Source organism: Culex quinquefasciatus, chromosome 2, assembly GCF_015732765.1.
Source record: "Culex quinquefasciatus strain JHB chromosome 2, VPISU_Cqui_1.0_pri_paternal, whole genome shotgun sequence".
NCBI classification, from domain to species: Eukaryota; Metazoa; Arthropoda; class Insecta; order Diptera; family Culicidae; genus Culex; species Culex quinquefasciatus.
Genome location: NC_051862.1, coordinates 94132695 through 94159262, shown reverse-complemented (window position 1 = coordinate 94159262; position 26568 = coordinate 94132695). Strand labels below are relative to the sequence as shown.

Below are 26568 nucleotides of genomic sequence, written 5' to 3'. Positions count from 1 at the left end.
TTGTTGTCCCCTTTAGCCTAAAAATCTTTATTTAGGATAGCAAATCTGTGTTTAGTTGTACACAAAATCTTTCCAGAAAAAAAAATAATTTCCAAAACAAATCCTTTCAATTTGACCAGCTATTGCAAGTTGTTTTTTGGTCCCATACATAAGGCTACGTGTAAACAACAAAACATTGTAATAGGGGCGAAGCCGAAGTGTAAACAAAGAGTATATCCTGCTTGTTCCTAATGTAAACATTAACTGACGTGAGCAGGATAGACTCTTTATTTACACTTCGGCTTCGGCCCTATTACAATGTTTTGCTTGGAGTTTTCGCAAAAAAACTGAGTTTCTTCCGGGTTTGTAATACAAAGTACTGGATATTTTTAACTTTTCTGAAATAGCACATTATTTTGAACCAACCTGCATCATAACTTCAAAAATGCTGAAAATGTTTATGGGACATTTAAGCGAAGTCAAGGACTGGAGGTAGTAATTGCTACTCTATTTTCTGGTGCTGATTAAATAGATTTCCTAAATTGGCTTTCTTTTTAATTTGATTAAAATCGCATTCATTTTATCACATTTATTCCAATTTAACTTGGATCAAACATCATTTAAAAGTCTGTGGGTTCCTTCGCAACTGTTTCACCTTTCTCACTAAGCTGCTTCTTTTGTATCTTTTGGTGCTGAAAAAAAGGAACTTTTTTAGTTTACACATATAGGATATTTGGCGGGTGATTTCCATACTGTTTTTGGAGAAATACGCTCAAGCATAGGCTTTAGCAGCGTCATGCAGGGTACTTCAACGCAAAGGTGCAGCCAAAGTCCGGCAAAGACGGCTACAAATAGGACGGCCGATGTGAAGAGTACCTGGGAGTAGAAAAACTCGATTGAAGGGCGTTTATAGCAGTTTCAAGGTTAGGTTGAGCTTTCCTACCGTGTTAAATCCACCGTTCATGAGTGGAGTGGTCACGTTCCGGTAGATTCCGTAGACCACGGTGTACTGAACCACGTACACGCAATAGCTGAGCTTGGACGCCACCAGCATAGACGGGTGCTGCAGGAATGATCCGAACAGGCAGCCTGGACTAAGGGCCAGATACAGCATCAAACAGGAGACCAGCAGACCCCAGGAACATTTGAGCAACGAGCCGAAGACCGCCAACAGGAGAGACCGTTCCGGGAGTTGATCCCGAGGTAGCAGCGCCGTAAGTCCGTTCATGGCGAGGAAGAAGACGGTCGCGCTGAGGAACATAAGCTTGAAGCCTTTCAGGTCTTGCATCTTTTTCGCCTTTTCACTCAAGCGATGGTACACGATGCCCACGATCATGCCGAAAAAGTAGTTTCCGGCGTTACTTTCGAACGTGACGTAAACCCGCAGGTAGTACTCCAAGGTGCGGATTTCTTCGGTGACGAATCTGTAAAGAGTGGTTTAATCAGAGGAAAGTTTGGAAACTTTTTAGTAAACCTACCTAACGATCATCATCACAGTTGCATCCAGATTGTAGATGTAAATAAAAGCAGCTGGTACGATCAACGCGAAAGCTACCATAACTGTAATCAGTTTGTTCAGGAGTTGTGGGAATCTAATGTAAAATAAAATCAATTATTTAATATCACTTCAAGAAAATCTAGAATCTTACTTCCAAAGCACCATCATTATCGACGTTCCTACCAGAAACAGCTGAAAGTCAGCGCCTAGGTACCATGTGAATTGCGAGCACTACAAAAGAAACCAGATTAAATCGCTAAGCGCCTCATTGATTTTAATGAGCATTGAATAAAAATTTGTAAAATCTTTTTGTATTTTTTTTTTCACTCACTGGCTCACTAGTATTGATGTAGTTGTTCACGAACAACAGATTGGTCCACCAATTTTCCGTACAGTGATCCTTGTATCGATCCGCGATGGGTCCATCCTTCAAGCTTCGATACCAGGAAGCTTGGAAGAGTATCACGAAGGCGTAAACGGGGACAATGCTAAAAATGAGTTCAAATTTGAAGCAATTTCTTCGAAAACGAAACTGAAGGAACTCTCACCGTATCAACCGATTGACGATCCTGTCCAGCAGGTACGTCAGTTGAAACTGCGGATGGGTCTTGATGTGGTCGAGGAAATTAACTGCGAGCACGACTCCACCAATCACGAAGAACAGCTGCACGGTGTACGTGTTGCCGGCCATGGCGATCGGGAACCACCAGCTCTCGAACTGCTGCTCGAACTGTTCGGGATTCTTGAGCGGGATCCGGATCATCGGGATCGAAGCGTGGCAGAGCAGGATTGCGAGCATGGTCAGCACGCGAGCGCCGTCCAGGAAGAGCAGATCTTGGCGAGATCGGGCGTTGAGGGAGCCCAGCTTCTTAAGGTTTTGGGCCAACGAGAAAGACCGGATGATCAGGGTGTCTTTGAACGGCAGCTGTTTGGCGTCAAAAATCGTGCTCATGATTACCAGGGACAGTAAGCCAAGTGTGACCCAGCTGAAAACGTCATCAATTGAATCTGAAATTAACAAATCAATAAATTTGTCCTCGTTTTATCAGTCAAATCGAGAATTACCTGATGGTGGATCCAACTTCTTCTTCGACACACAGTTCAGGATTTCTGAGGTCGAGTTCAGCTGGCACAGGTTCCATACCCGGTTCTCGGAACATTTCTTCATCCGTCCTGTAAGATCTCCCAGATCTTCCGTGGCGATCGTGTCACATTGATCCAGACAGACGCCAAGCTCGAGGATGTCTCGTCGATAGTGGCGTGGGTCGCTGGAGTAGTGCTGTTCGCAAAGAAATAACACATAATCAGATCAAGTCAAAGTAAAAAAGTTAAAAGTTAAAAGTAATGTTTCCTTTTTGAGAAATAAGAAGTAAGATCATCATACACTTGAACAGTTCTGACGCAAACAATGATCTTCAGAACCTCTTCGGAGTAGGTACTCATTTTGAATTCAATTGTGATATTAGGATGCAATAAAAATGACTTTTTGGTGGGCATTCAGGGGCTTATTCCGGTGGGCATACTGAGACAAAATTCCAAATATGAGCATGATCGGACGTAACATGAGATTTACCCCGGGTTTTTTTCAAGAAAAATACGATTTTTGACGGTATACCAAAGGGACCATCCACAAACCACGTGAACACTTTTTTAAAGCGTGAACAATCACCAACCCCCCTCCCTCCCCTGAGGTGTCCACGTGGTTTATTGATAGTCCCAAACCAACAACAGCTGTCATTTGAAAAAAATACAGTACTTGCTCGGTAATTGGGCTGAGAACGTAGCCTAGTCACCAAATGCTGCTCGCTAACTGGGCTGAACGAAAAATAACGAGGGAACCTGCGGTGGATAATATTTTCCTTATGAAATTTACAAATAAAAGTTGATTAAATTTATTTACAATGCTTACTTTTCATATTTCTTTAATTGTGTCTTAAAATTAAATAAAAGTTTGAAAAAAGTTTTTTTATTTCTTGAACATGATTATTGCATCCAGTAACCCCTCGGTCATTTCGGTTTGTTTTGGTTTATTGACGTTTGTCTGCTTTTTAACTGGACTACGGCCCAGTTAACGAGTGCCCAGTTAAAAAGCAGACCAGTTAAAAAGCAGCCTAGTTAAACAATGCCTAGTTACCGAACAACTACTGTAATGTTTTTTATTGGTTAATTCCATTCAAATTCAAGTGCTCATGTAACGTCAAATCAAGCATATAATTCGTCGTTGTCGTGCCATCGATTTCAATCCTGCCATATTCAATATGAGCATGAGCATGAGAGTTCACCCATGGTTGTCCTTCTCCGTTGCTGAACAGGACCGTAATATCTTATCACTTCAACCGATCATATGCTTCAACGATCTAATGGTGTTTCCCTTACCAACAGCTTGTATGAATGCTCTGAAAAGATAAAACATCAAGATCATCAAAACTAGATCTGAAGCAAATAGGTAACAGTCGATGGTCACCAACGGCGCCCGCCATGTCAGTTTGTAGATCTCGGGGAATGTTAGTTAGGTTGCTACCAAGGGTGGGTTCTATACGATATCCACACCCCACGTGTGCCGGAAAAAACTACTTCTACTTGGGATTGTGTTAGTGGGTAAAGGTAATGGTCAGGATTCATCATAGAGGATGATGATGTGACCCAATAATCAATAAAGTTGGTTTAATAGTGTGATGGATAATGAATTCTCAAGGCAAACAATCGGATGATGCGGATGAGAATATTCCCGGTTATTTGGTGTCGAGTATTTCATAAATGATTCAATCTTAGACAGCGGAAAATGAAAACCAAAATAATATACGAAAACGCGAAACCGCCCGGATAGAAAAACACACACGATCGGAGGGCCAACAAAGACGGAAACAGCAACGAAAATTCTGTGTGATGACCGCGACGCGCACCGTTCAACTTCACGAACGCAACTTACAATAATGAGATATTCAATATAAACCGAAAAAAACTCCGTGCGATGCTGTCACTTTTGATATGAAAGAAGTTTGAATCCTGTCGTGCTATCTTGACACATACAGACAATAGCTTTATGTGCGAAAGAGATTTGAGGTCTGAACGCTTTTGACACACGTACACGCCCAACTACCGTATTTTTTTTTCCAAATTCTACCAAACTTCGGCACAATACACAGAACGTTCAACCAAACAAAATGTGTTTATTATTGTTTTCATGTCGGGCTCTAGTTTTTGTTAATTCATGGTTAAACATGCCCGCCAAAAAGTCGTTTTTGTTACACCCTACTATATATTCACGTGAGTTCGCTAGTTTTGGATGGTACTTGACTTAGCCACTTGGATTTGGTACGCACGATATCACACCTAAAGCACTGTGCCTAAAGGGTGAAACACGTTACAGCGTAGATCGAGACTCATTGCACAGTGGGATAGAATCGGACAATATAATTTAAAATATCCTGGTTGGATCTTAATCTTTGTAACTTTCTATGATTTTGAAAAAAATCCTCAAGGAATTTTGATGTCTTTTTATGCTCAAAAGTTGCAAAATTCTAAAGGTGGGAAAAGTTATCCTACGGATGGTTATCCTAGGAATAATTTATAGCGCTATGGCGGCCATCTTTATGGCATGCGGGATAACTTGTCATGGTTATCCCAGGAACAATTCCAAGGAACGATTCCAAAAAATCAAAAAAAAAACGAGCAATTAACATCACCTGGACATGTTTCTTGGCAAAACTTAATGCCCTACATTCCTGGAGTATGAAAATTTGGATGTGAATGAAAAAAAATCCAGAAATATTTGAACTTCAAATATTTTAATTCAAATATTCAATAAATTTGAAAATCCTTCTAGGATGGGACTCTGGGTCATTTCCTGGACATGTATTTAGGCAAAACTTGTTGCCCTACATTCCTTGAGCATAAAAATGCAACTTGGCATGAGGCCATGTGGAAGAAAAATCCAGAAATATTTGAACTTCAAATATTTTAATTCAAATATTCAATAAATTTGAAAATCCTTCTAGGATGGAACTCTGGCTCATTTCCTGGACATGTATTTAGGCAAAACTTGTTGCCCTACATTCCTTGAGCATAAAAATGCAACTTGGCATGAGGCCATGTGGAGGAAAAAATTCCAGAAATATTTGAACTTCAAATATTTTAATTCAAATATTCAATAAATTTGAAAATCCTTCTAGGATGGGACTCTGGGTCATTTCCTGACATGTATTTTGGTAAAACTTGTTGCCCTACATTCCTTGAGCATAAAATGCAACTTGGCATGAGGCCATGTGGAGGAAAATTCCAGAAATATTTGAACTTCAAATATTTTAATTCAAATATTCAATAAATTTGAAAATCCTTCTAGGATGGGACTCTGGGTCATTTCCTGGACATGTATTTAGGCAAAACTTGTTGCCCTACATTCCTTGAGCATAAAAATGCAACTTGGCATGAGGCCATGTGGAGGAAAAAAATTCCAGAAATATTTGAACTTCAAATATTTTAATTCAAATATTCAATAAATTTGAAAATCCTTCTAGGATGGAACTCTGGCTCATTTCCTGGACATGTATTTAGGCAAAACTTGTTGCCCTACATTCCTTGAGCATAAAAATGCAACTTGGCATGAGGCCATGTGGAGGAAAAAAAATTCCAGAAATATTTGAACTTCAAATATTTTAATTCAAATATTCAATAAATTTGAAAATCCTTCTAGGATGGAACTCTGGCTCATTTCCTGGACATGTATTTAGGCAAAACTTGTTGCCCTACATTCCTTGAGCATAAAAATGCAACTTGGCATGAGGCCATGTGGAGGAAAAAAAATTCCAGAAATATTTGAACTTCAAATATTTTAATTCAAATATTCAATAAATTTGAAAATCCTTCTAGGATGGGACTCTGGCTCATTTCCTGGACATGTATTTAGAAAACTTGTTGCCCTACATTCCTTGAGCATAAAAATGCAACTTGGCATGAGGCCATGAGGAAAAATTCCAGAAATATTTGAACTTCAAATATTTTAATTCAAATATTCAATAAATTTGAAAATCCTTCTAGGATGGAACTCTGGCTCATTTCCTGGACATGTATTTAAGCAAAACTTGTTGCCCTACATTCCTTGAGCATAAAAATGCAACTTGGCATGAGGCCATGTGGAGGAAAAAAAATTCCAGAAATATTTGAACTTCAAATATTTTAATTCAAATATTCAATAAATTTGAAAATCCTTCTAGGATGGGACTCTGGGTCATTTCCTGGACATGTATTTTGGTAAAACTTGTTGCCCTACATTCCTTGAGCATAAAAATGCAACTTGGCATGAGGCCATGTGGAGGAAAAAAATTCCAGAAATATTTGAACTTCAAATATTTTAATTCAAATATTCAATAAATTTGAAAATCCTTCTAGGATGGGACTCTGGGTCATTTCCTGGACATGTATTTAGGCAAAACTTGTTGCCCTACATTCCTTGAGCATAAAATACAACTTGGCATGAGGCCATGTGGAGGAAAATTCAGAAATATTTGAACTTCAAATATTTTAATTCAAATATTCAATAAATTTGAAAATCCTTCTAGGATGGGACTCTGGGTCATTTCCTGGACATGTATTTAGGCAAAACTTGTTGCCCTACATTCCTTGAGCATAAAAATATAACTTGGCATGACGCCATGTGGAGAAAAAAAATTCCAGAAATATTTGAACTTCGAATATTTTAATTCAAAAATTCAATAATTTTAAAAATCCTTCTGGGATGGGAATCTGGGTCATTTTCTGGACATGTATTTTGGTAAAACTTGTTGCCCTACATTCCTTGAGCATAAAAATATAACTTGGCATGACGCCATGTGGAGAAAAAAAATTCCAGAAATATTTGAACTTCGAATATTTTAATTCAAAAATTCAATAATTTTAAAAATCCTTCTGGGATGGGAATCTGGGTCATTTTCTGGACATGTATTTTGGTAAAACTTGTTGCCCTACATTCCTTGAGCATAAAAATATAACTTGGCATGACGCCATGTGGAGGAAAAAAATTCCAGAAATATTTGAACTTCAAATATTTTAATTCAAATATTCAATAAATTTGAAAATCCTTCTGGGATGGGACTCTGGGTCATTTCCTGGACATGTATTTACGCAAAACTTGTTGCCCTACATTCCTTGAGCATAAAATATAACTTGGCATGAGGCCATGTGGAGAAAAAAATTCCAGAAATATTTGAACTTCAAATATTTTAATTCAAAAATTCAATAATTTTAAAATCCTTCTGGGATGGGAATCTGGGTCATTTTCTGGACATGTATTTTGGTAAAACTTGTTGCCCTACATTCCTTGAGCATAAAAATATAACTTGGCATGACGCCATGTGGAGGAAAAAAATTCCAGAAATATTTGAACTTCAAATATTTTAATTCAAATATTCAATAAATTTGAAAATCCTTCTGGGATGGGACTCTGGGTCATTTCCTGGACATGTATTTAGGCAAAACTTGTTGCCCTACATTCCTTGAGCATAAAAATGCAACTTGGCATGAGGCCATGTGGAGAAAAAAATTCAGAAATATTTGAACTTCAAATATTTTAATTCAAAATTCAATAATTTAAAATCCTTCTGGGATGGGAATCTGGGTCATTTTCTGGACATGTATTTTGGTAAAACTTGTTGCCCTACATTTCTTGAGCATAAAAATATAACTTGGCATGACGCCATGTGGAGGAAAAAAATTCCAGAAATATTTGAACTTCAAATATTTTAATTCAAATATTCAATAAATTTGAAAATCCTTCTGGGATGGGACTCTGGGTCATTTCCTGGACATGTATTTAGGCAAAACTTGTTGCCCTACATTCCTTGAGCATAAAAATAACAACTTGGCATGAGGCCATGGAGGAAAAATTCCAGAAATATTTGAACTTCAAATATTTTAATTCAAATATTCAATAAATTTGAAAATCCTTCTAGGATGGGACTCTGGGTCATTTCCTGGACATGTATTTAGGCAAAACTTGTTGCCCTACATTCCTTGAGCATAAAAATACAACTTGGCATGAGGCCATGTGGAGGAAATCCAGAAATATTTGAACTTCAAATATTTTAATTCAAATATTCAATAAATTTGAAAATCCTTCTAGGATGGGACTCTGGGTCATTTCCTGGACATGTATTTAGGCAAAACTTGTTGCCCTACATTTCTTGAGCATAAAAATGCAACTTGGCATGAGGCCATGTGGAGGAAAAAAATTCCAGAAATATTTGAACTTCGAATATTTTAATTCAAAAATTCAATAATTTTAAAAATCCTTCTGGGATGGGAATCTGGGTCATTTTCTGGACATGTATTTTGGCAAAACTTGTTGCCCTACATTCCTTGAGCATAAAAATACAACTTGGCATGAGGCCATGTGGAGGAAAAAAATTCCAGAAATATTTGAACTTCAAATATTTTAATTCAAATATTCAATAAATTTGAAAATCCTTCTAGGATGGGACTCTGGGTCATTTCCTGGACATGTATTTAGGCAAAACTTGTTGCCCTACATTCCTTGAGCATAAAAATACAACTTGGCATGAGGCCATGTGGAGGAAAAAAATTCCAGAAATATTTGAACTTCAAATATTTTAATTCAAATATTCAATAAATTTGAAAATCCTTCTGGGATGGGACTCTGGGTCATTTCCTGGACATGTATTTACGCAAAACTTGTTGCCCTACATTTCTTGAGCTTAAAAATGCAACTTGGCATGAGGCCATGTGGAAGAAAAAAAATCCAGAAATATTTGAACTTCAATTATTTTAATTCAAATATTCAATAAATTTGAAAATCCTTCTGGGATGGGAATCTGGGTCATTTCCTGGACATGTATTTAGGCAAAACTTGTTGCCCTACATTCCTTGAGCATAAAAATGCAACTTGGCATGAGGCCATGTGGAGGAAAAAAATTCCAGAAATATTTGAACTTCAAATATTTTAATTCAAATATTCAATAAATTTGAAAATCCTTCTGGGATGGGACTCTGGGTCATTTCCTGGACATGTATTTAGGCAAAACTTGTTGCCCTACATTCCTTGAGCATAAAATACAACTTGGCATGAGGCCATGTGGAGGAAAATTCCAGAAATATTTGAACTTCAAATATTTTAATTCAAATATTCAATAAATTTGAAAATCCTTCTGGGATGGGACTCTGGGTCATTTCTGGACATGTATTTAGGCAAAACTTGTTGCCCTACATTTCTTGAGCTAAAATACAACTTGGCATGAGGCCATGTGGAAGAAAATCCAGAAATATTTGAACTTCAAATATTTTAATTCAAATATTCAATAAATTTGAAAATCCTTCTAGGATGGGACTCTGGGTCATTTCCTGGACATGTATTTAGGCAAAACTTGTTGCCCTACATTCCTTGAGCATAAAAATACAACTTGGCATGAGGCCATGTGGAGAAAAAAATTCCAGAAATATTTGAACTTCAAATATTTTAATTCAAATATTCAATAATTTTAAAATCCTTCTAGGATGGGAATCTGGGTCATTTTCTGGACATGTATTTTGGTAAAACTTGTTGCCCTACATTCCTGAGCATAAAAATATAACTTGGCATGAGGCCATGTGGAGGAAAAAAATTCCAGAAATATTTGAACTTCAAATATTTTAATTCAAATATTCAATAAATTTGAAAATCCTTCTGGGATGGGACTCTGGGTCATTTCCTGGACATGTATTTACGCAAAACTTGTTGCCCTACATTCCTTGAGCATAAAAATATAACTTGGCATGAGGCCATGTGGAGAAAAAATTCCAGAAATATTTGAACTTCAAATATTTTAATTCAAAATTCAATAATTTTAAAAATCCTTCTGGGATGGGAATCTGGGTCATTTCTGGACATGTATTTTGGTAAAACTTGTTGCCCTACATTCCTTGAGCATAAAATATAACTTGGCATGACCATGTGGAGGAAAATTCCAGAAATATTTGAACTTCAAATATTTTAATTCAAATATTCAATAAATTTGAAAATCCTTCTGGATGGGACTCTGGGTCATTTCCTGGACATGTATTTACGCAAAACTTGTTGCCCTACATTCCTTGAGCATAAAATATAACTTGGCATGAGGCCATGTGGAGAAAAAATTCCAGAAATATTTGAACTTCAAATATTTTAATTCAAAATTCAATAATTTTAAAAATCCTTCTGGGATGGGAATCTGGGTCATTTTCTGGACATGTATTTTGGTAAAACTTGTTGCCCTACATTTCTTGAGCATAAAAATATAACTTGGCATGACGCCATGTGGAGGAAAAAAATTCCAGAAATATTTGAACTTCAAATATTTTAATTCAAATATTCAATAAATTTGAAAATCCTTCTGGGATGGGACTCTGGCTCATTTCCTGGACATGTATTTAGGCAAAACTTGTTGCCCTACATTCCTTGAGCATAAAAATATAACTTGGCATGAGGCCATGTGGAGGAAAAAAATTCCAGAAATATTTGAACTTCAAATATTTTAATTCAAATATTCAATAAATTTGAAAATCCTTCTAGGATGGGACTCTGGGTCATTTCCTGGACATGTATTTAGGCAAAACTTGTTGCCCTACATTCCTTGAGCATAAAAATACAACTTGGCATGAGGCCATGTGGAGGAAAAAATCCAGAAATATTTGAACTTCAAATATTTTAATTCAAATATTCAATAAATTTGAAAATCCTTCTAGGATGGGACTCTGGGTCATTTCCTGGACATGTATTTAGGCAAAACTTGTTGCCCTACATTTCTTGAGCATAAAAATGCAACTTGGCATGAGGCCATGTGGAGGAAAATTCAGAAATATTTGAACTTCAAATATTTTAATTCAAATATTCAATAATTTAAAATCCTTCTGGATGGGACTCTGGGTCATTTTGGACATGTATTTTGTAAAACTTGTTGCCCTACATTCCTTGAGCATAAAATATAACTTGGCATGACGCCATGAGGAAAAAAATTCCAGAAATATTTGAACTTCAAATATTTTAATTCAAATATTCAATAAATTTCTCAATGACTCTGGGATTCTCACATGTATTTAGGCAAAACTTGTTGCCCTACATTCCTTGAGCATAAAAATGCAACTTGGCATGAGGCCATGTGGAGGAAAAATTCCAGATATTTGAACTTCAAATATTTTAATTCAAATATTCAATAAATTTGAAAATCCTTCTGGGATGGGACTCTGGGTCATTTCCTGGACATGTATTTACGCAAAACTTGTTGCCCTACATTCCTGAGCTTAAAAATGCAACTGGCATGAGGCCATGTGGAAGAAAAATCCAGAAATATTTGAACTTCAATTATTTTAATTCAAATATTCAATAAATTTGAAAATCCTTCTGGGATGGGAATCTGGGTCATTTCCTGGACATGTATTTAGCAAAACTTGTTGCCCTACATTTGAGCATAAAAATGCAACTTGGCATGAGGCCATGTGGAGGAAAAATTCCAGAAATATTTGAACTTCAAATATTTTAATTCAAATATTCAATAAATTTGAAAATCCTTCTGGGATGGACTTCGGTCATTTGGACAGCAAAACTTGTTGCCTACATTCCTTGAGCATAAAAATGTAACTTGGCATGAGGCCATGTGGAGGAAAAATCCAGAAATATTTGAACTTCAAATATTTTAATTCAAATATTCAATAAATTTGAAAATCCTTCTGGGATGGGACTTTGTCATTTCTGGACATGTATTTACGCAAAACTTGTTGCCCTACATTTCTTGAGCTTAAAAATGTAAACTTGGCATGAGGCCATGTGGAAGAAAAATCCAGAAATATTTGAACTTCAAATATTTTAATTCAAATATTCAATAAATTTGAAAATCCTTCTGGGATGGGACTCTGGGTCATTTCCTGGACATGTTTAGGCAAAACTTGTTGCCCTACATTCTGAGCATAAACTTGGCATGAGGCATGTGAGAAAATTCCAGAAATATTTGAACTTCAAATATTTTAATTCAAATATTCAATATCCTTCTAGGATGGGACTTCTGGGTCATTTCCTGGACATGTATTTAGGCAAACTTGTTGCCCTACATTTTGAGCATAAAAAATAACTTGGCATGACGCCAGAGGAAATTCCAGAAATATTTGAACTTCGAATATTTTAATTCAAAAATTCAATAATTTTAAAATTCTTGATAATCTGTCATTTCTGACATGTATTTTGGTAAACTTGTTGCCCTACATTTCCTTGAGCATAAATATACTTGCATGACGCCATGTGGAGAAAATTCCAGAAATATTTGAACTTCGAATATTTTAATTCAAATATTCAATAAATTTAAAAATCCTTCTGGGATGGGATCCTGGACATGTATTTAGGCAAAACTTGTTGCCCTACATTTTGAGCATAAAAATGCAACTTGGCATGAGGCCATGTGAGAAAATTCCAGAAATATTTGAACTTCAAATATTTTAATTCAAATATTCAATAAATTTGAAAATCCTTCTGGGATGGGACTCTGTCATTTGACATATTTAGGCAAAACTTTGCCCTACATTTCTTGAGCATAAAATGCAACTTGGCATGAGGCCATGTGAGGAAAATCCAGAAATATTTGAACTTCAAATATTTTAATTCAAATATTCAATAAATTTGAAAATCCTTCTAGGATGGGATTTGGGTCATTTCCTGGACATATTTAAGCAACTTGTTGCCCTACATTTCTTGAGCATAAAACATACTTGGCATGACGCCATGTGGAGAAATTCCAGAAATATTTGAACTTCAAATATTTTAATTCAAAAATTCAATAATTTTAAAAATTCTTCTGGGATAATCTGTCATTTCTGACATGTATTTTGCAAAACTTGTTGCTCTACATTTCTTGAGCATAAAAACATAACTTGGCATGACGCCATGTGGAGGAAAAATTCCAGAATATTTGAACTTCAAATATTTTAATCAAATATTCAATAAATTTGAAAATCCTTCTGGGATGGGACTCTGGGTCATTTCTGACATAACTTGTTGCCCTACATTCCCTGAGATAATACATGAGGGCCATGGAGGAAAAATTCCAGAAATATTTGAACTTCAAATATTTTAATTCAAATATTCAATAAATTTGAAAATTCTTCTAGGATGGGATTGTCATTTCCTGACATAATAAGGTTGTTTTTTATGAGCATAAAATCAACTTGGCATGAGGCCATGTGGAGGAAAAAAATTCAGATATATTTTATATATTTTCAAATTTATTGAATATTTGAATTAAAATATTCGAAGTTCAAATATATCTGGAATTTTTTTCCTCCACATGGCCTCATGCCAAGTTGCATTTTTATGCTCAAGGAATGTAGGGCAACAAGTTTTGCCTAAATACATGTCCAGGAAATGACCCAGAGTCCCATCCTAGAAGGATTTTCAAATTTATTGAATATTTGAATTAAAATATTTGAAGTTCAAATATTTCTGGAATTTTTTTCCTCCACATGGCCTCATGCCAAGTTGTATTTTTATGCTCAAGGAATGTAGGGCAACAAGTTTTGCCTAAATACATGTCCAGGAAATGACCCAGAGTCCCATCCTAGAAGGATTTTCAAATTTATTGAATATTTGAATTAAAATATTCGAAGTTCAAATATATCTGGAATTTTTTTCCACCACAAGGCCTCATGCCAAGTTGTATTTTTATGCTCAAGGAATGTAGGGCAACAAGTTTTGCCTAAATACATGTCCAGGAAATGACCCAGAGTCCCATCCTAGAAGGATTTTCAAATTTATTGAATATTTGAATTAAAATATTTGAAGTTCAAATATTTCTGGATTTTTTTTCTTCCACATGGCCTCATGCCAAGTTGCATTTTTATGCTCAAGGAATGTAGGGCAACAAGTTTTGCCTAAATACATGTCCAGGAAATGACCCAGAGTCCCATCCTAGAAGAATTTTCAAATTTATTGAATATTTGAATTAAAATATTTGAAGTTCAAATATTTCTGGATTTTTTTTCTTCCACATGGCCTCATGCCAAGTTGCATTTTTATGCTCAAGGAATGTAGGGCAACAAGTTTTGCCTAAATACATGTCCAGGAAATGACCCAGAGTCCCATCCTAGAAGGATTTTCAAATTTATTGAATATTTGAATTAAAATATTTGAAGTTCAAATATTTCTGGATTTTTTTTCTTCCACATGGCCTCATGCCAAGTTGCATTTTTATGCTCAAGGAATGTAGGGCAACAAGTTTTGCCTAAATACATGTCCAGGAAATGACCCAGAGTCCCATCCTAGAAGGATTTTCAAATTTATTGAATATTTGAATTAAAATATTTGAAGTTCAAATATTTCTGGAATTTTTTTCCTCCACATGGCCTCATGCCAAGTTGCATTTTTATGCTCAAGGAATGTAGGGCAACAAGTTTTACCAAAATACATGTCCAGGAAATGACCCAGAGTCCCATCCTAGAAGGATCTTCAAATTTATTGAATATTTGAATTAAAATATTTGAAGTTCAAATATTTCTGGATTTTTTTTCCTCCACATGGCCTCATGCCAAGTTGTATTTTTATGCTCAAGGAATGTAGGGCAACAAGTTTTGCCTAAATACATGTCCAGGAAATGACCCAGAGTCCCATCCTAGAAGGATTTTCAAATTTATTGAATATTTGAATTAAAATATTTGAAGTTCAAATATTTCTGGATTTTTTTTCTTCCACATGGCCTCATGCCAAGTTGCATTTTTATGCTCAAGGAATGTAGGGCAACAAGTTTTACCAAAATACATGTCTAGGAAATGACCCAGAGTCCCATCCTAGAAGGATTTTCAAATTTATTGAATATTTGAATTAAAATATTTGAAGTTCAAATATTTCTGGATTTTTTTTCTTCCACATGGCCTCATGCCAAGTTGCATTTTTAAGCTCAAGAAATGTAGGGCAACAAGTTTTGCCTAAATACATGTCCAGGAAATGACCCAGAGTCCCATCCTAGAAGGATTTTCAAATTTATTGAATATTTGAATTAAAATATTTGAAGTTCAAATATTTCTGGATTTTTTTTCCTCCACATGGCCTCATGCCAAGTTGTATTTTTATGCTCAAGGAATGTAGGGCAACAAGTTTTGCCTAAATACATGTCCAGGAAATGACCCAGAGTCCCATCCTAGAAGGATTTTCAAATTTATTGAATATTTGAATTAAAATATTTGAAGTTCAAATATTTCTGGATTTTTTTTCTTCCACATGGCCTCATGCCAAGTTGCATTTTTATGCTCAAGGAATGTAGGGCAACAAGTTTTGCCTAAATACATGTCCAGGAAATGACCCAGAGTCCCATCCTAGAAGAATTTTCAAATTTATTGAATATTTGAATTAAAATATTTGAAGTTCAAATATTTCTGGATTTTTTTTCTTCCACATGGCCTCATGCCAAGTTGCATTTTTATGCTCAAGGAATGTAGGGCAACAAGTTTTGCCTAAATACATGTCCAGGAAATGACCCAGAGTCCCATCCTAGAAGGATTTTCAAATTTATTGAATATTTGAATTAAAATATTTGAAGTTCAAATATTTCAGGAATTTTTTTCCTCCACATGGCCTCATGCCAAGTTGCATTTTTATGCTCAAGGAATGTAGGGCAACAAGTTTTGCCTAAATACATGTCCAGGAAATGACCCAGAGTCCCATCCTAGAAGGATTTTCAAATTTATTGAATATTTGAATTAAAATATTCGAAGTTCAAATATATCTGGAATTTTTTTCCACCACAAGGCCTCATGCCAAGTTGTATTTTTATGCTCAAGGAATGTAGGGCAACAAGTTTTACCAAAATACATGTCCAGGAAATGACCCAGAGTCCCATCCTAGAAGGATTTTCAAATTTATTGAATATTTGAATTAAAATATTTGAAGTTCAAATATTTCTGGATTTTTTTTCATTCACATCCAAATTTTCATACTCCAGGAATGTAGGGCATTAAGTTTTGCCAAGAAACATGTCCAGGTAATGTTAATTGTTCGTTTTTTTTTGATTTTTTGGAATCTCTCTTAAAAATTGTTCCTGGGATAACCATGACAAGTTATCCCGCATGCCATAAAGATGGCCGCCATAGCGCTATAAATTATTCCTAGGATAACCATCCGTAGGATAACTTTTCCCACCTAAATTCTAACACGTTGAAAACGTCCAATTTCCCATGCAATTTTTATCCAAGCCCCCGGAAGGCACGCAGAGTTGAAAATATCAACACTTGACGGCCAAGTAACCGGGATTTTCCTCATGGTCAAAAGGCCATGCTCGCTCATGTGCGTCGATTGACGTCAGTGGCTCTTGAAGAAAGGTAACAATTATGGCTGTTCATACAGATGGTTGAGGAGTAGGTGGAGCAAGATCGCCGGAAGGAGTCGTGTAAATCGAGAAGATCATTAGCGTCTTGGCACATCGTTGAAAAGTTAACAAGAGTAGCGGAAAGACACTTCCAAACTGGATCATACTTTTGAACACAAAGTTCAAGTGCTGATTCTTAACTGGGGCTTACTGTTTTGATTGAATTTTTTTGGCGTTCTCAAATAAAACTATATATTTCAAACAAGTGTACGCTAAATTTGAAGGCATCTGTCAATGCCAAAATCGGTAGACCATGTCAATCTCGAGCAAACACCTTAACCCAGGGTAGGTTACAAAATGACAAACAGACCGACACAACAAAAGACATATCTTGACTAATGCCTTGCGCTCATGCTAGTGCTACCCGTACCATGCAGGTCAAGGGAAATGTCCACAAAGCTCCACCAAGCGCCCAATTCGGTTGGGTGTCTACGAAAGATCGTTCCATGCTCGTTAAGATTGAGACTATTCATGCAAGGGTTTATCTTATTTGAACGAGAATTGTAACTTCTTGAGTGTTTTTGACTTTTTGGGTGTTTTTTAATACCCCTGACTCAAGGCGGTTTCAAAAACACCCAAAAGACAAAAACTGGAAATTTGGTTTATTGGACTTTTTCAAAGAAAACTCCAGATATACAATAATTAAAATTTTAATTAAATAATTTGAAAATACAAAGAAAAATAAAACAATAATAAAAACATTACACAAGAAAGGTTGCTTTGAAAAAATACTGGAAACGAACTGACAATGACCCGGCGCATTTACTCATGCCTGATAAAGCATTGATTCAGCGTTTGTAATTGGATGAAGGAGTGAAACCATGGCAATCTTTTTTTTGTAAAAAGAAGAAAATAATAACAGGTTATAAGCAAGTATGAATATCAAGTAATATGACTTTGCAAGTACAATTTAAATCTCGCGTAAGTTTCACATAGAATAGTCCAACCACGAGATTTTTTCTTGTCATTTATTGAGTCGTTGAGCTTAGAGGAGAGTGGGGAGACTTGATCCTCGGGGACAGCCTGCATTTCTTCAGCATGTGGGTAAAAATAGCTTTATTCTAGAAAGTTGTGCAAAATTGACTCAAACTCAATGTAGAAAACATTTTTCATTTTTCTTTATTTTAATGTATTTATGTATAGAAAACACTTCAAAGTTATTTGAAAAAATATTTTTAATGCATGATTTGTTTGATAAACTTATCAACTACAAAACTTTTACGCATTTAACGTTGAATTTATCGTCATACTATTTTTACAATCAATTGGGTCCTAAAATGAAGCTTAGATGGCTGATATTATTGTTTACAGCGATAAAGCTTATTTTTCTGAGTACAATGACCGTACAAAGCCACTAGAGTGGGTACGGATTTTGAAAAGTTCTCAGATTAAGTTCTGGTGGGGTTCCCCTTGTAGGGCATACCCATAGGGACTCTCACGCCAAATTTCTGCTCATTTGGTTGAAAACTGGCTTGTCTCAAGCGAGTTCAAGTTTACATGGGATTTACTATGGGAAATTTTGAATTTTCGTTCATTCGCTCTTACAGGCCTGGGGTAAACATGTAGAAACTTCTAGGATGGCCAGAAATGAGCGGAATCGTCTGGAGAACAACTTTCCCTAAGAGACCAGGTTGATTCGTTCAACCCCCATCGAGCTCAACGGCAATACATCCGGGGTTTTCGGAACCAACGGTTTTCCCCAGAAAAGCAAAAAAATTTCCTTAGCATGCTATGAATGCTTGATAAACACCGCGACGCCACATGTCAAACAGCTACCACGTGATTGTAAAATTTGCACCATAACAGTTATTTTTCTTATTTGGAGGTTTATAATACAGCTAAATAGTATCAGGATCACCATAAATTTTAATTATATGGTTCAAAAAGTAATAAAAAGTAAATTATTACAGGCGATGATAGTCCACGTGGTAGCTGTTTGACATGTGGCGTCGCGGTGTTCATCAAGCATTTCCAGACCAATTTCCAGGGGTTACAAAATTCCCGGGAAACGGAAAATTTTCAACGAATTTTCCGGGAAATTCCGGGAATTCCCGGGAAATTTTAAATTTATCGAAAATTGTTCTAATCATGGTTTTGATTAATATTATTAATATTTTGCAAAAAAATGTAAAGACAAGCAACTTAAATGGTAAAAATAAGCGTGAGGATCAATTAATGCCTTGACTGCTTGTAAAAAAACATACAACTTCAAGAGAATATATAATTTGCTTAGCTTTTATTGCTAAGCTGTCTTTCAACTCGTACAAAATATAAAAAAATAATGATTAGTTTTTTTTGTCTAAAAGTAGGTATTATTTTTTAATCACAGTATTTGGACAGTGAGTAAAATAAATCCATTTTCCAAAACCATAAAATTGCTTTCAAATTTGTCTCTGTGACCAGTTTGAGAGAATATGATAAAACATAATATTGAAAATTTAACTGAATGCAGAAAAAAAATTTCATCCCGGCATACATTTTTTTTCCTGGACAAAACGTACTCCATCAATAAATAGATAAGCACCAGAATCTTCTTTTTCTCATTTTTATGTAATCACAATTCAAAGTTTTCAAATAGCAGGAGCGAATTTTTGATGTTTGCATTTTTTGGGACCCTTGATATAATAAAAAGTAGGTTTTTAATGATTTTTTAATGATTCAGACTAATAAATGACTTCGTAAATGAACTTTCGTAATTTTTGTTGTCCAACAAATAACCAAACTCTATTCTCAGTTGTGCATGGTTCAGAAAATAATGTCATCTGGAATAAACCTTGACATGAAATTTTTTGACGGTCTGACGAAGTTCAAAAAGAACAGTAAATTGGATTGAATAAAATAAAATTGAATTCCTACATTTTTTTTGTAAATAAAAAAGAGTGTCTAAAAGTTAAGAAAATGTACTTCCGCTTGAATTTCGGGAATTCCCGGGAAATTTACAAATTTCCCGGGAAACGGGAAATATTATTTTTCGGGAAATCCCGGGATTTTTTTTCCCGGGACGGGAAATTGGACGCTCTAAAATGTATTTTTTAATCAATTTTGAAAAATTAACCTCACGGTCCTTTTTGTCAGAAAAGTTCCTACTTGACAGCTCGTTCCAAGGGGACCATAGTTGGTCCATCGACAAAATGTTGTCTTGTCATTTTTTTTTTTTTGCTTTAAAATGAAAAAAGTGATCAGAAATGGTTTTGATCGTGTTTTTCACCGTTGTACATAAAAATTTACATAGGGCTTTAGTAACCAATTGTTTAAAAAAGTGCGTTTAGGGAGACTTGCATCTCTGCATTTTAACATTCACTAGAATCAGCATGAAGCTTAAATAATTGGTTTGGTTTTTCGTACATGGTTTCATTAAGTATAGTTGTATATGACTTACTGCAGGTTGAACCATTTTTCATATGTTTTGTAAACAAAAATTATCAGCTTTTGTAAACATGCTGTGTACAACATGAAGTGATCTGGTAATTTGCCTATTTTGAGGTTATTAAAAAAAACTAACTTGTTCAATTTGCGGATTATAAGATTCAAAAATGTTTTAAATTGATCATCTTCACGTCCTTGAAATTAAATAAAAGTTAAATTATGATTTTCTTAAGAGAAAAAAAATAGAAAATGCCAGAGGTTGTGATGGCTGTTACGACGAATTGCAAACTAACCTGAGATATCAACCCGGAAAGCTGCTTTAAAAATTCTTGTGTTCGTGGGCCAAATTCTTGCAAGTGATGCTAATTACATTTTCGAAATTTATTTAAAAAGACTAGTTCTGGAGCAACATTTGAAAAGGGCGAATAAGCAAATCATGAACGATTTTCCCAATTCCGAGACAACAGGTAAATATTTAACAAAAAATTACAGTGTTGGGAGATAGCTGGGGAGGCCAAGGTTTAAATATAAGTTGTGCCAATTTTAGTTCTTGAGAAAAGAATTTTTGAGTAAAAGCTTCTTAAAAAATATGATTTACAAAATCGCGACCAAATTATTGTGGTTTTCCTTCTTCGGACCATCCACAAACCACATGGACACCTTTTTAGAAATCTTTATTGTTTTTTTTTGTGAAAAAAAAAAAAAATAAAAATATCGGGGTTTTTTCCAAGAACCTATTTTTTTAGTTCTAATCAATAACAATGATCATGAAATTCCTCCAAGAGATACAGATTTTCGAATATTTTCGTAACATTTTTGTAAAGACAGCTGCCAACATTGTATGGAGCCTAGTATTTGTGAACCAATGAAAAAATATGGTTTCTTTAATCATAGAAAAAGTCCTCACATAGTTTGAGCCAAAGATATATGCAGTCGATTGATTTCGAAGAGCATTGCTAAAACCGTAAAAAATCACTTTGACACAATCTTATCCACAGACCTAATGTCACCTCAATGACGGTTTGGCTGAAGGACAAACACTTTGGATAAAATTTGCCTAATGAGCAGAAATATAAATTTTTGATAATTGCCATAAAAACCGTTGCCACAAATCAAGAAATGCTCCAATTATAATTTCAGGATTAGTCGCTAACGATAGATGAAAGTTTTCTTTCGCCGTGTTTGATTAGGATCAAAGATGTTATGTTATGTTATGTTCACAAAAAAAAAATGATAAAAAATAATACTCACACTAATCTTGCGCCACAATTCTGAACTTGCATTCTCGATGATATGTGCTTTTACCACACAGTAGAAATAATCCGGATTCCGGTGTTTACACTCGTCGTAATCATCGTAGTCGTACAGCTTTGGCAAGCTTCTCCACAGCTCCTTCTCGAGTGACGCTTCGAATTGTAATGGAAACAACAAATATTTGTAAGCAAAGATACACACTAACAGCAAGGCCACGCCTTTTTTCTTCTCAAAGGAGAAGGCTTTTTCAACGTGTTGTAACCACTTGGGAGGCCAACGAAGCTAATTTCCATGTAAACAATTGAGAAGAAATCAAACATTGACAAGCTGTCTTTTGGGATTCCCCCACACTGCAGTTTGAACTTCAAACTCTTTCATTGCACGTGATCGATCGAGAGTTTTTTTTCGAGTTTATATTCTTCTCTTTAAATACTCACTTTGAGTTTCCCGACTGGACACTGCACTTTTCAAGACACTAATTTGTACCACAACTAAAATTATCAGCGTCCATTTTGCACCGGGCGCCATTTTTCTCAATTTAAACACCCCAAAACTGATCAACGATCGCTCGGTACACGTGCACTCGACCACGCGCTCAGTTCCCACAACGATTGATCAGTTCTTCATGATCTCACGGCAGCAGCGATCGCGAAAGACTAAACGCTAAAGTTCAACTCACAGCCGTTGAACGCACGCTGATCAGCCCAGGTGAGCGTCGCGACGCTTGAAAGCACCGTGAGATGGAGGAGTAGGTGGATTCTGCACTGTTTCATCCTCTGTTTTGCTTTTCCAACATGGGTATGATGCTGATTTTGAACGATTGACGTACGCCCGTGCGACCTTAGGATCGTCGTCATGTGCTCACGCGAGAATCCATGAACGAGAAATTTGGGGGTGATGATGCTGCTATGCGATGTTGTGAGGGGGGTGTAAAACGTGTTCAAATTATGCAGGATCACCGCTGCTGGCTATGTTGACGCGCCATGTAACGTCGAGGTCTTGCTCGCTTGCCGCAATCTTTAAACATATCGACTCGGAAATTCTAAACAAATGTATGTGTCTGGGGATTTAGATCAACAATTTGCACCTTGGGTATACGGTGACCTCGACGAAACATCAATTTGGTGCCCCTCCCAAATTGATGTAATTTTGCATTCCTCTTTAAGCTTTTGGTGCCTATACTGTTTTGTATATTCACTAAGAATTTTTAACATTACTTAAGAGCGAGTCCATGAACAGGGCATACCCCTTTGTATGGGACGTCGTTTGGACCTCACCAATCTGTCTGAAATTTTCAGGGATTGTTTGTACATAGAAAACTAGCATCTGGCCAAAATATGAGCACTCTAGTCAACGGGAAGTGGGGCAAATAGGGACAGAAAATTTTAATGTTCCAAAAACGTCAAAAACCTTAAATAACTTACGCAAAATTCAATGTAATTTCAAAATTCAAAATGCATCTGAAAGGGCTTAAAAATGCAACAAAATGCAGGAAGAAGCATCCTAATTGGTTTAATATAAAGGGAGTTATTAGTATTTTAGTGAAAAATAGCATAATTTTCAAGCTCAAATAAAAAAGTGTTCCATCCAGATATCAACTCGGTTCGTCCTGTAGCTTGTAGGGGACATTTGGAACTACCATCTGAGACTGAGAACGCGTTTGGGTAAGGCAGTTTAACATATCAAAAAGACACTTTTACTTTTAGTGAATTTTTTGTTTGTTAATTTTTGCTTGAGGGACCCCTAAGATCAAATTTTCCGGTGATAATTTCATCATATTCGTGTTTCTGAGACAATGTCACAATAGAAACATGCACAAAAATGTTTATTTTCAGCCATTTTAACCCTTTAAAAAAATTAAAGGTTAAAAAAATAAGAAGCTGCTTTTTTCTGGTGTCATTTTCGAGTGATTTTCGGTTTTATTGGTGAATAATCAAGATACAATGAGTTATTTTGAAGTGCATAACAGAGTTTTGGAGTTCCTTACAGCTGTGTGTTGCATCATAATCCATTTAGGAACAATTATTTCTTTAACTAAGACACTAGCAAGAGTAAGAAAAACTATAAAAAAAACTTACCAGAATTGCAAAGGAAAGGGGATAGAGGAAGAGAAAGCTTATATCTAGATCACAGGTAATTTATCCTTTGTAGATGTGTTTGATCATCAGTTCCCCAAGGGCCAGGAATTGTTCTGCCTTTTTCCGGCAGCTCCGAAACCGCGTCATCATCTCCCCCGCGAGAGCAAAGAACTCCGGCAGGGTGAAGAGATCTTCCCCGGTGACTTCTTGCTGGGCCGTACTGCCGCTACCGGCAGCGACCACGCTGGCGAACGAACGCCCCCAACCAGGAGGGAACGCTGAATTTTCCACTGGAACCGTACGTTGTCCAGCTGCAGGAACGGCTGCGCTCGTACTTCGCTGAGGAGGGTGGGACGCTTTCTTCTTCCTCTTTTCCTGCTCCTCGAGGTAGGCCTTGCGCGCAACGCATCCGCGGTAATTGCCGGTATGGTTGCCGTCACAGTTCGCGCACTTTACGCGCGGCTTGGTTTGTTCTGCCTTGTCCCCCAAGTCCGCCTTTCGTGGCAGTGCGCACGCCTCCGAGAGGTGTGACTCACCGCACTTCACGCAGCGGGGCCGGAGGTTGCAGTTCCGCGAGCCGTGACCGAATTTCTGGCAACGGTGGCATTGCGCTACGTCCATCGGGTTCTTGGTGTAAAACCGCCAGTTTACCCAAAAACCGTCCAAAGTTTTAGTCCGCCGCAGGTCTTGGATCTTGACGGTGCCGCGGTCGAAGTACAACAGGTACAGTGTGTGTGTACTAGCGTGGTTCACGTTTCTATGAAAAAGACAAAAGTTGTTATTTTGTCTTGCATCAACCGGAATTTCGTTCTTTTATGTCCCCAGAAGCACTCCTGAAAATTTGAGCCCATTTGGTAAGGTCTAGGAGCTCCAGTTTTAATTTGAAATTTATATGGGATTTTGATTTATTTTCCATGGGAAACTATCTTTTTTTACATTGTATTAGGATTTTTTTTTTATAAATCGATGAAATGACTTGATTCTTATAGTAGGAGATAGGTTTTGAACTGGGGAACAACTTTGTAGAACATACCAACATGCTAGGAAGTGACCCTTTAAAGATACAGATACTTTTAGATGGTGGCCCACACAGTAAAGCCCCTTGTACCTGTTACCGTTGTCTTGCGCGAGAGCACTTTAATCTCCCGCGGTTTTATTCCGGCGTCCGAAAGGTGAACCTTCAGGTCGGAGATCGGACGGTCTTGATAACCCTGTAAGACGACCTTAACAGGAGGCTTCTCGGGGTTGAATGTGTAGAAGTTGAAGTTGCTACGCTTCAATTCTTCAAACACCAGGTCGAAGCTCTTTTTATTCAGTGTGATCACTTGCACTGCTGACTTACCGATTTTCAGACAATATCCGATGCCTTCCAGCAACTCATCAACATCGTCCGCCAACGTGTCCAAAACAAAAATTGGAGGTGGTCTTCGTTCCGTTGGAGAATTATTCTTTTTTGGCGTCGGCACTTTTTTCCGTGCACGACCATCGTCGTCGTCGTCGTCGGTAGTGGTGCTACCGTCGGTGTTGTTGTTGTTTTCTTCGTCGTCGCTCAGCATCTGGAACTCGTTCCTGATGGGAATGTTGGCGGATGTTGATGTGCCACTGGTCGTGGCACCGGAGGTACGAACGGGTTCGCACTGGTCATCTTGGAACATATCCGGGGTGTAGTAACTTTTTGTCGATTCCTTCTGCGCTCACGCTCCCCTGCGCGATGGCGGTCGACACGGCGTTGGTTTGTTTACCTTTTTGCACACGGCCGGTAGACGAACTTCGCGGGTTTTTCGAGGCCGCACTCGAACTGCCACGGCCACGGCCGGCCTTTGGCATGCTGGAGAAGCAAACTCGCGGGTAACCACAATCAATTACGGCGAAAAAAAATCGAAAAAACGATGGAGCACTGAGCACTAGCTGCATGCTCTCGTGCGTACACGGAGGGAGCTGGTCTGGTGTCATTTACACTGCAAAAAATACACACTTCTGCTTCAAGTGGTTTTCCACATGACTTTGCATTTGCCTCTAACTCTTAAAACGAAAGTGGTTCCCATATGCTATGGAAACGTTTTACAATTAAAAAATATGTTTTGTTATTTTGGAAAAGACACACCCCAATTTAAAGTGTTAAGTATCACTTAAATAAAAATGTAAGAACACATGAAAATTTTCCAAATCAGTTCAAGCAAGATGGCCGATGGATTGCAAGCATTGTGCTTTGTTTGATGAAAATTCGGAAAGGTTTCGAGACCAACAATGCAAAACAGTCGTTACCACTCGCCTAGGGAGGCTCCTCAGACCATTCACCTTCCCAAAAATCGTCCAACTCCAAGCGAAACTTACTTGAGGATACCGTGGAGATTTTACCTTAATACTCTTAAAAAGTGGAGCATCAACACTTCTCGTCTTCCAAATCCCTTTCCTTGTCCCTGGTGCGCGGTGGAGATGGGAGCAGCCGGCAATGGACGGCCGCCATGGTGGTGAGAATCTGGTTCAGGTAAAATTGGTTCTCTTCCCAATTATCGATTCCTAGGCAACTTGGGCTTAGATAATCATCACATCACATGGTGAAAATCCAGTCTGCAATCCACTAAAATCCCCGTCTCCTAGCGAAGCGAAGCGATCAAGGATCTCAATTCAGTTACAGCAACAGCAACAATCTTGAAAGAACAGCATCTCGCAGAATCCGAGAAACCATGCCGGAACTTGCAGAATCAAACTCAGATCGACCGGCACAGTTTGCTCGAGTGATGGCCATGAAGAACCCTGTAGGAAAAGTCAACCCGGCAGAGAAAGGAATCCGGTGCCCGCCATGCAGGAACTCTAACTAAGGAAGCTAAAATCTGGTCCAAAGAACGACTCAGTCAGGATGCTCAACAAGGATGCTGCCCTTGAACATTATGTTGAGTGACATATAATGAAGTAAGTGTGAGTTTAGTGTGGAAAATAAGGTGATAAATAAAGTGATATAGTAATAAAAAACTACTATTTACACACCACCATTGTTTTTGCAAAAAAAAAAAAACAGTAATGCTAA

The 26568-nt window shown here is 37.0% G+C and overlaps 1 protein-coding gene across 1 annotated transcript; it reads right to left on the bottom strand.

Moving 5' to 3' along the window:
• Nucleotides 1-569: 569 nt before the first annotated feature.
• On the bottom strand, nt 570-22104 carry LOC119767932 (O-acyltransferase like protein-like). Its single transcript, XM_038257972.1, has 10 exons — nt 21900-22104; nt 21460-21614; nt 2543-2756; nt 2026-2485; nt 1809-1965; nt 1629-1708; nt 1458-1571; nt 923-1403; nt 733-855; nt 570-671 (listed from the first exon to the last, which is right to left on the bottom strand). The coding sequence occupies exons 1-10, from the start codon at nt 21988-21990 to the stop codon at nt 600-602; spliced, it is 1947 nt and encodes a 648-aa protein (XP_038113900.1). The 5' UTR covers nt 21991-22104; the 3' UTR covers nt 570-599.
• Between the last annotated feature and the right edge of the window lie 4464 nt (nt 22105-26568).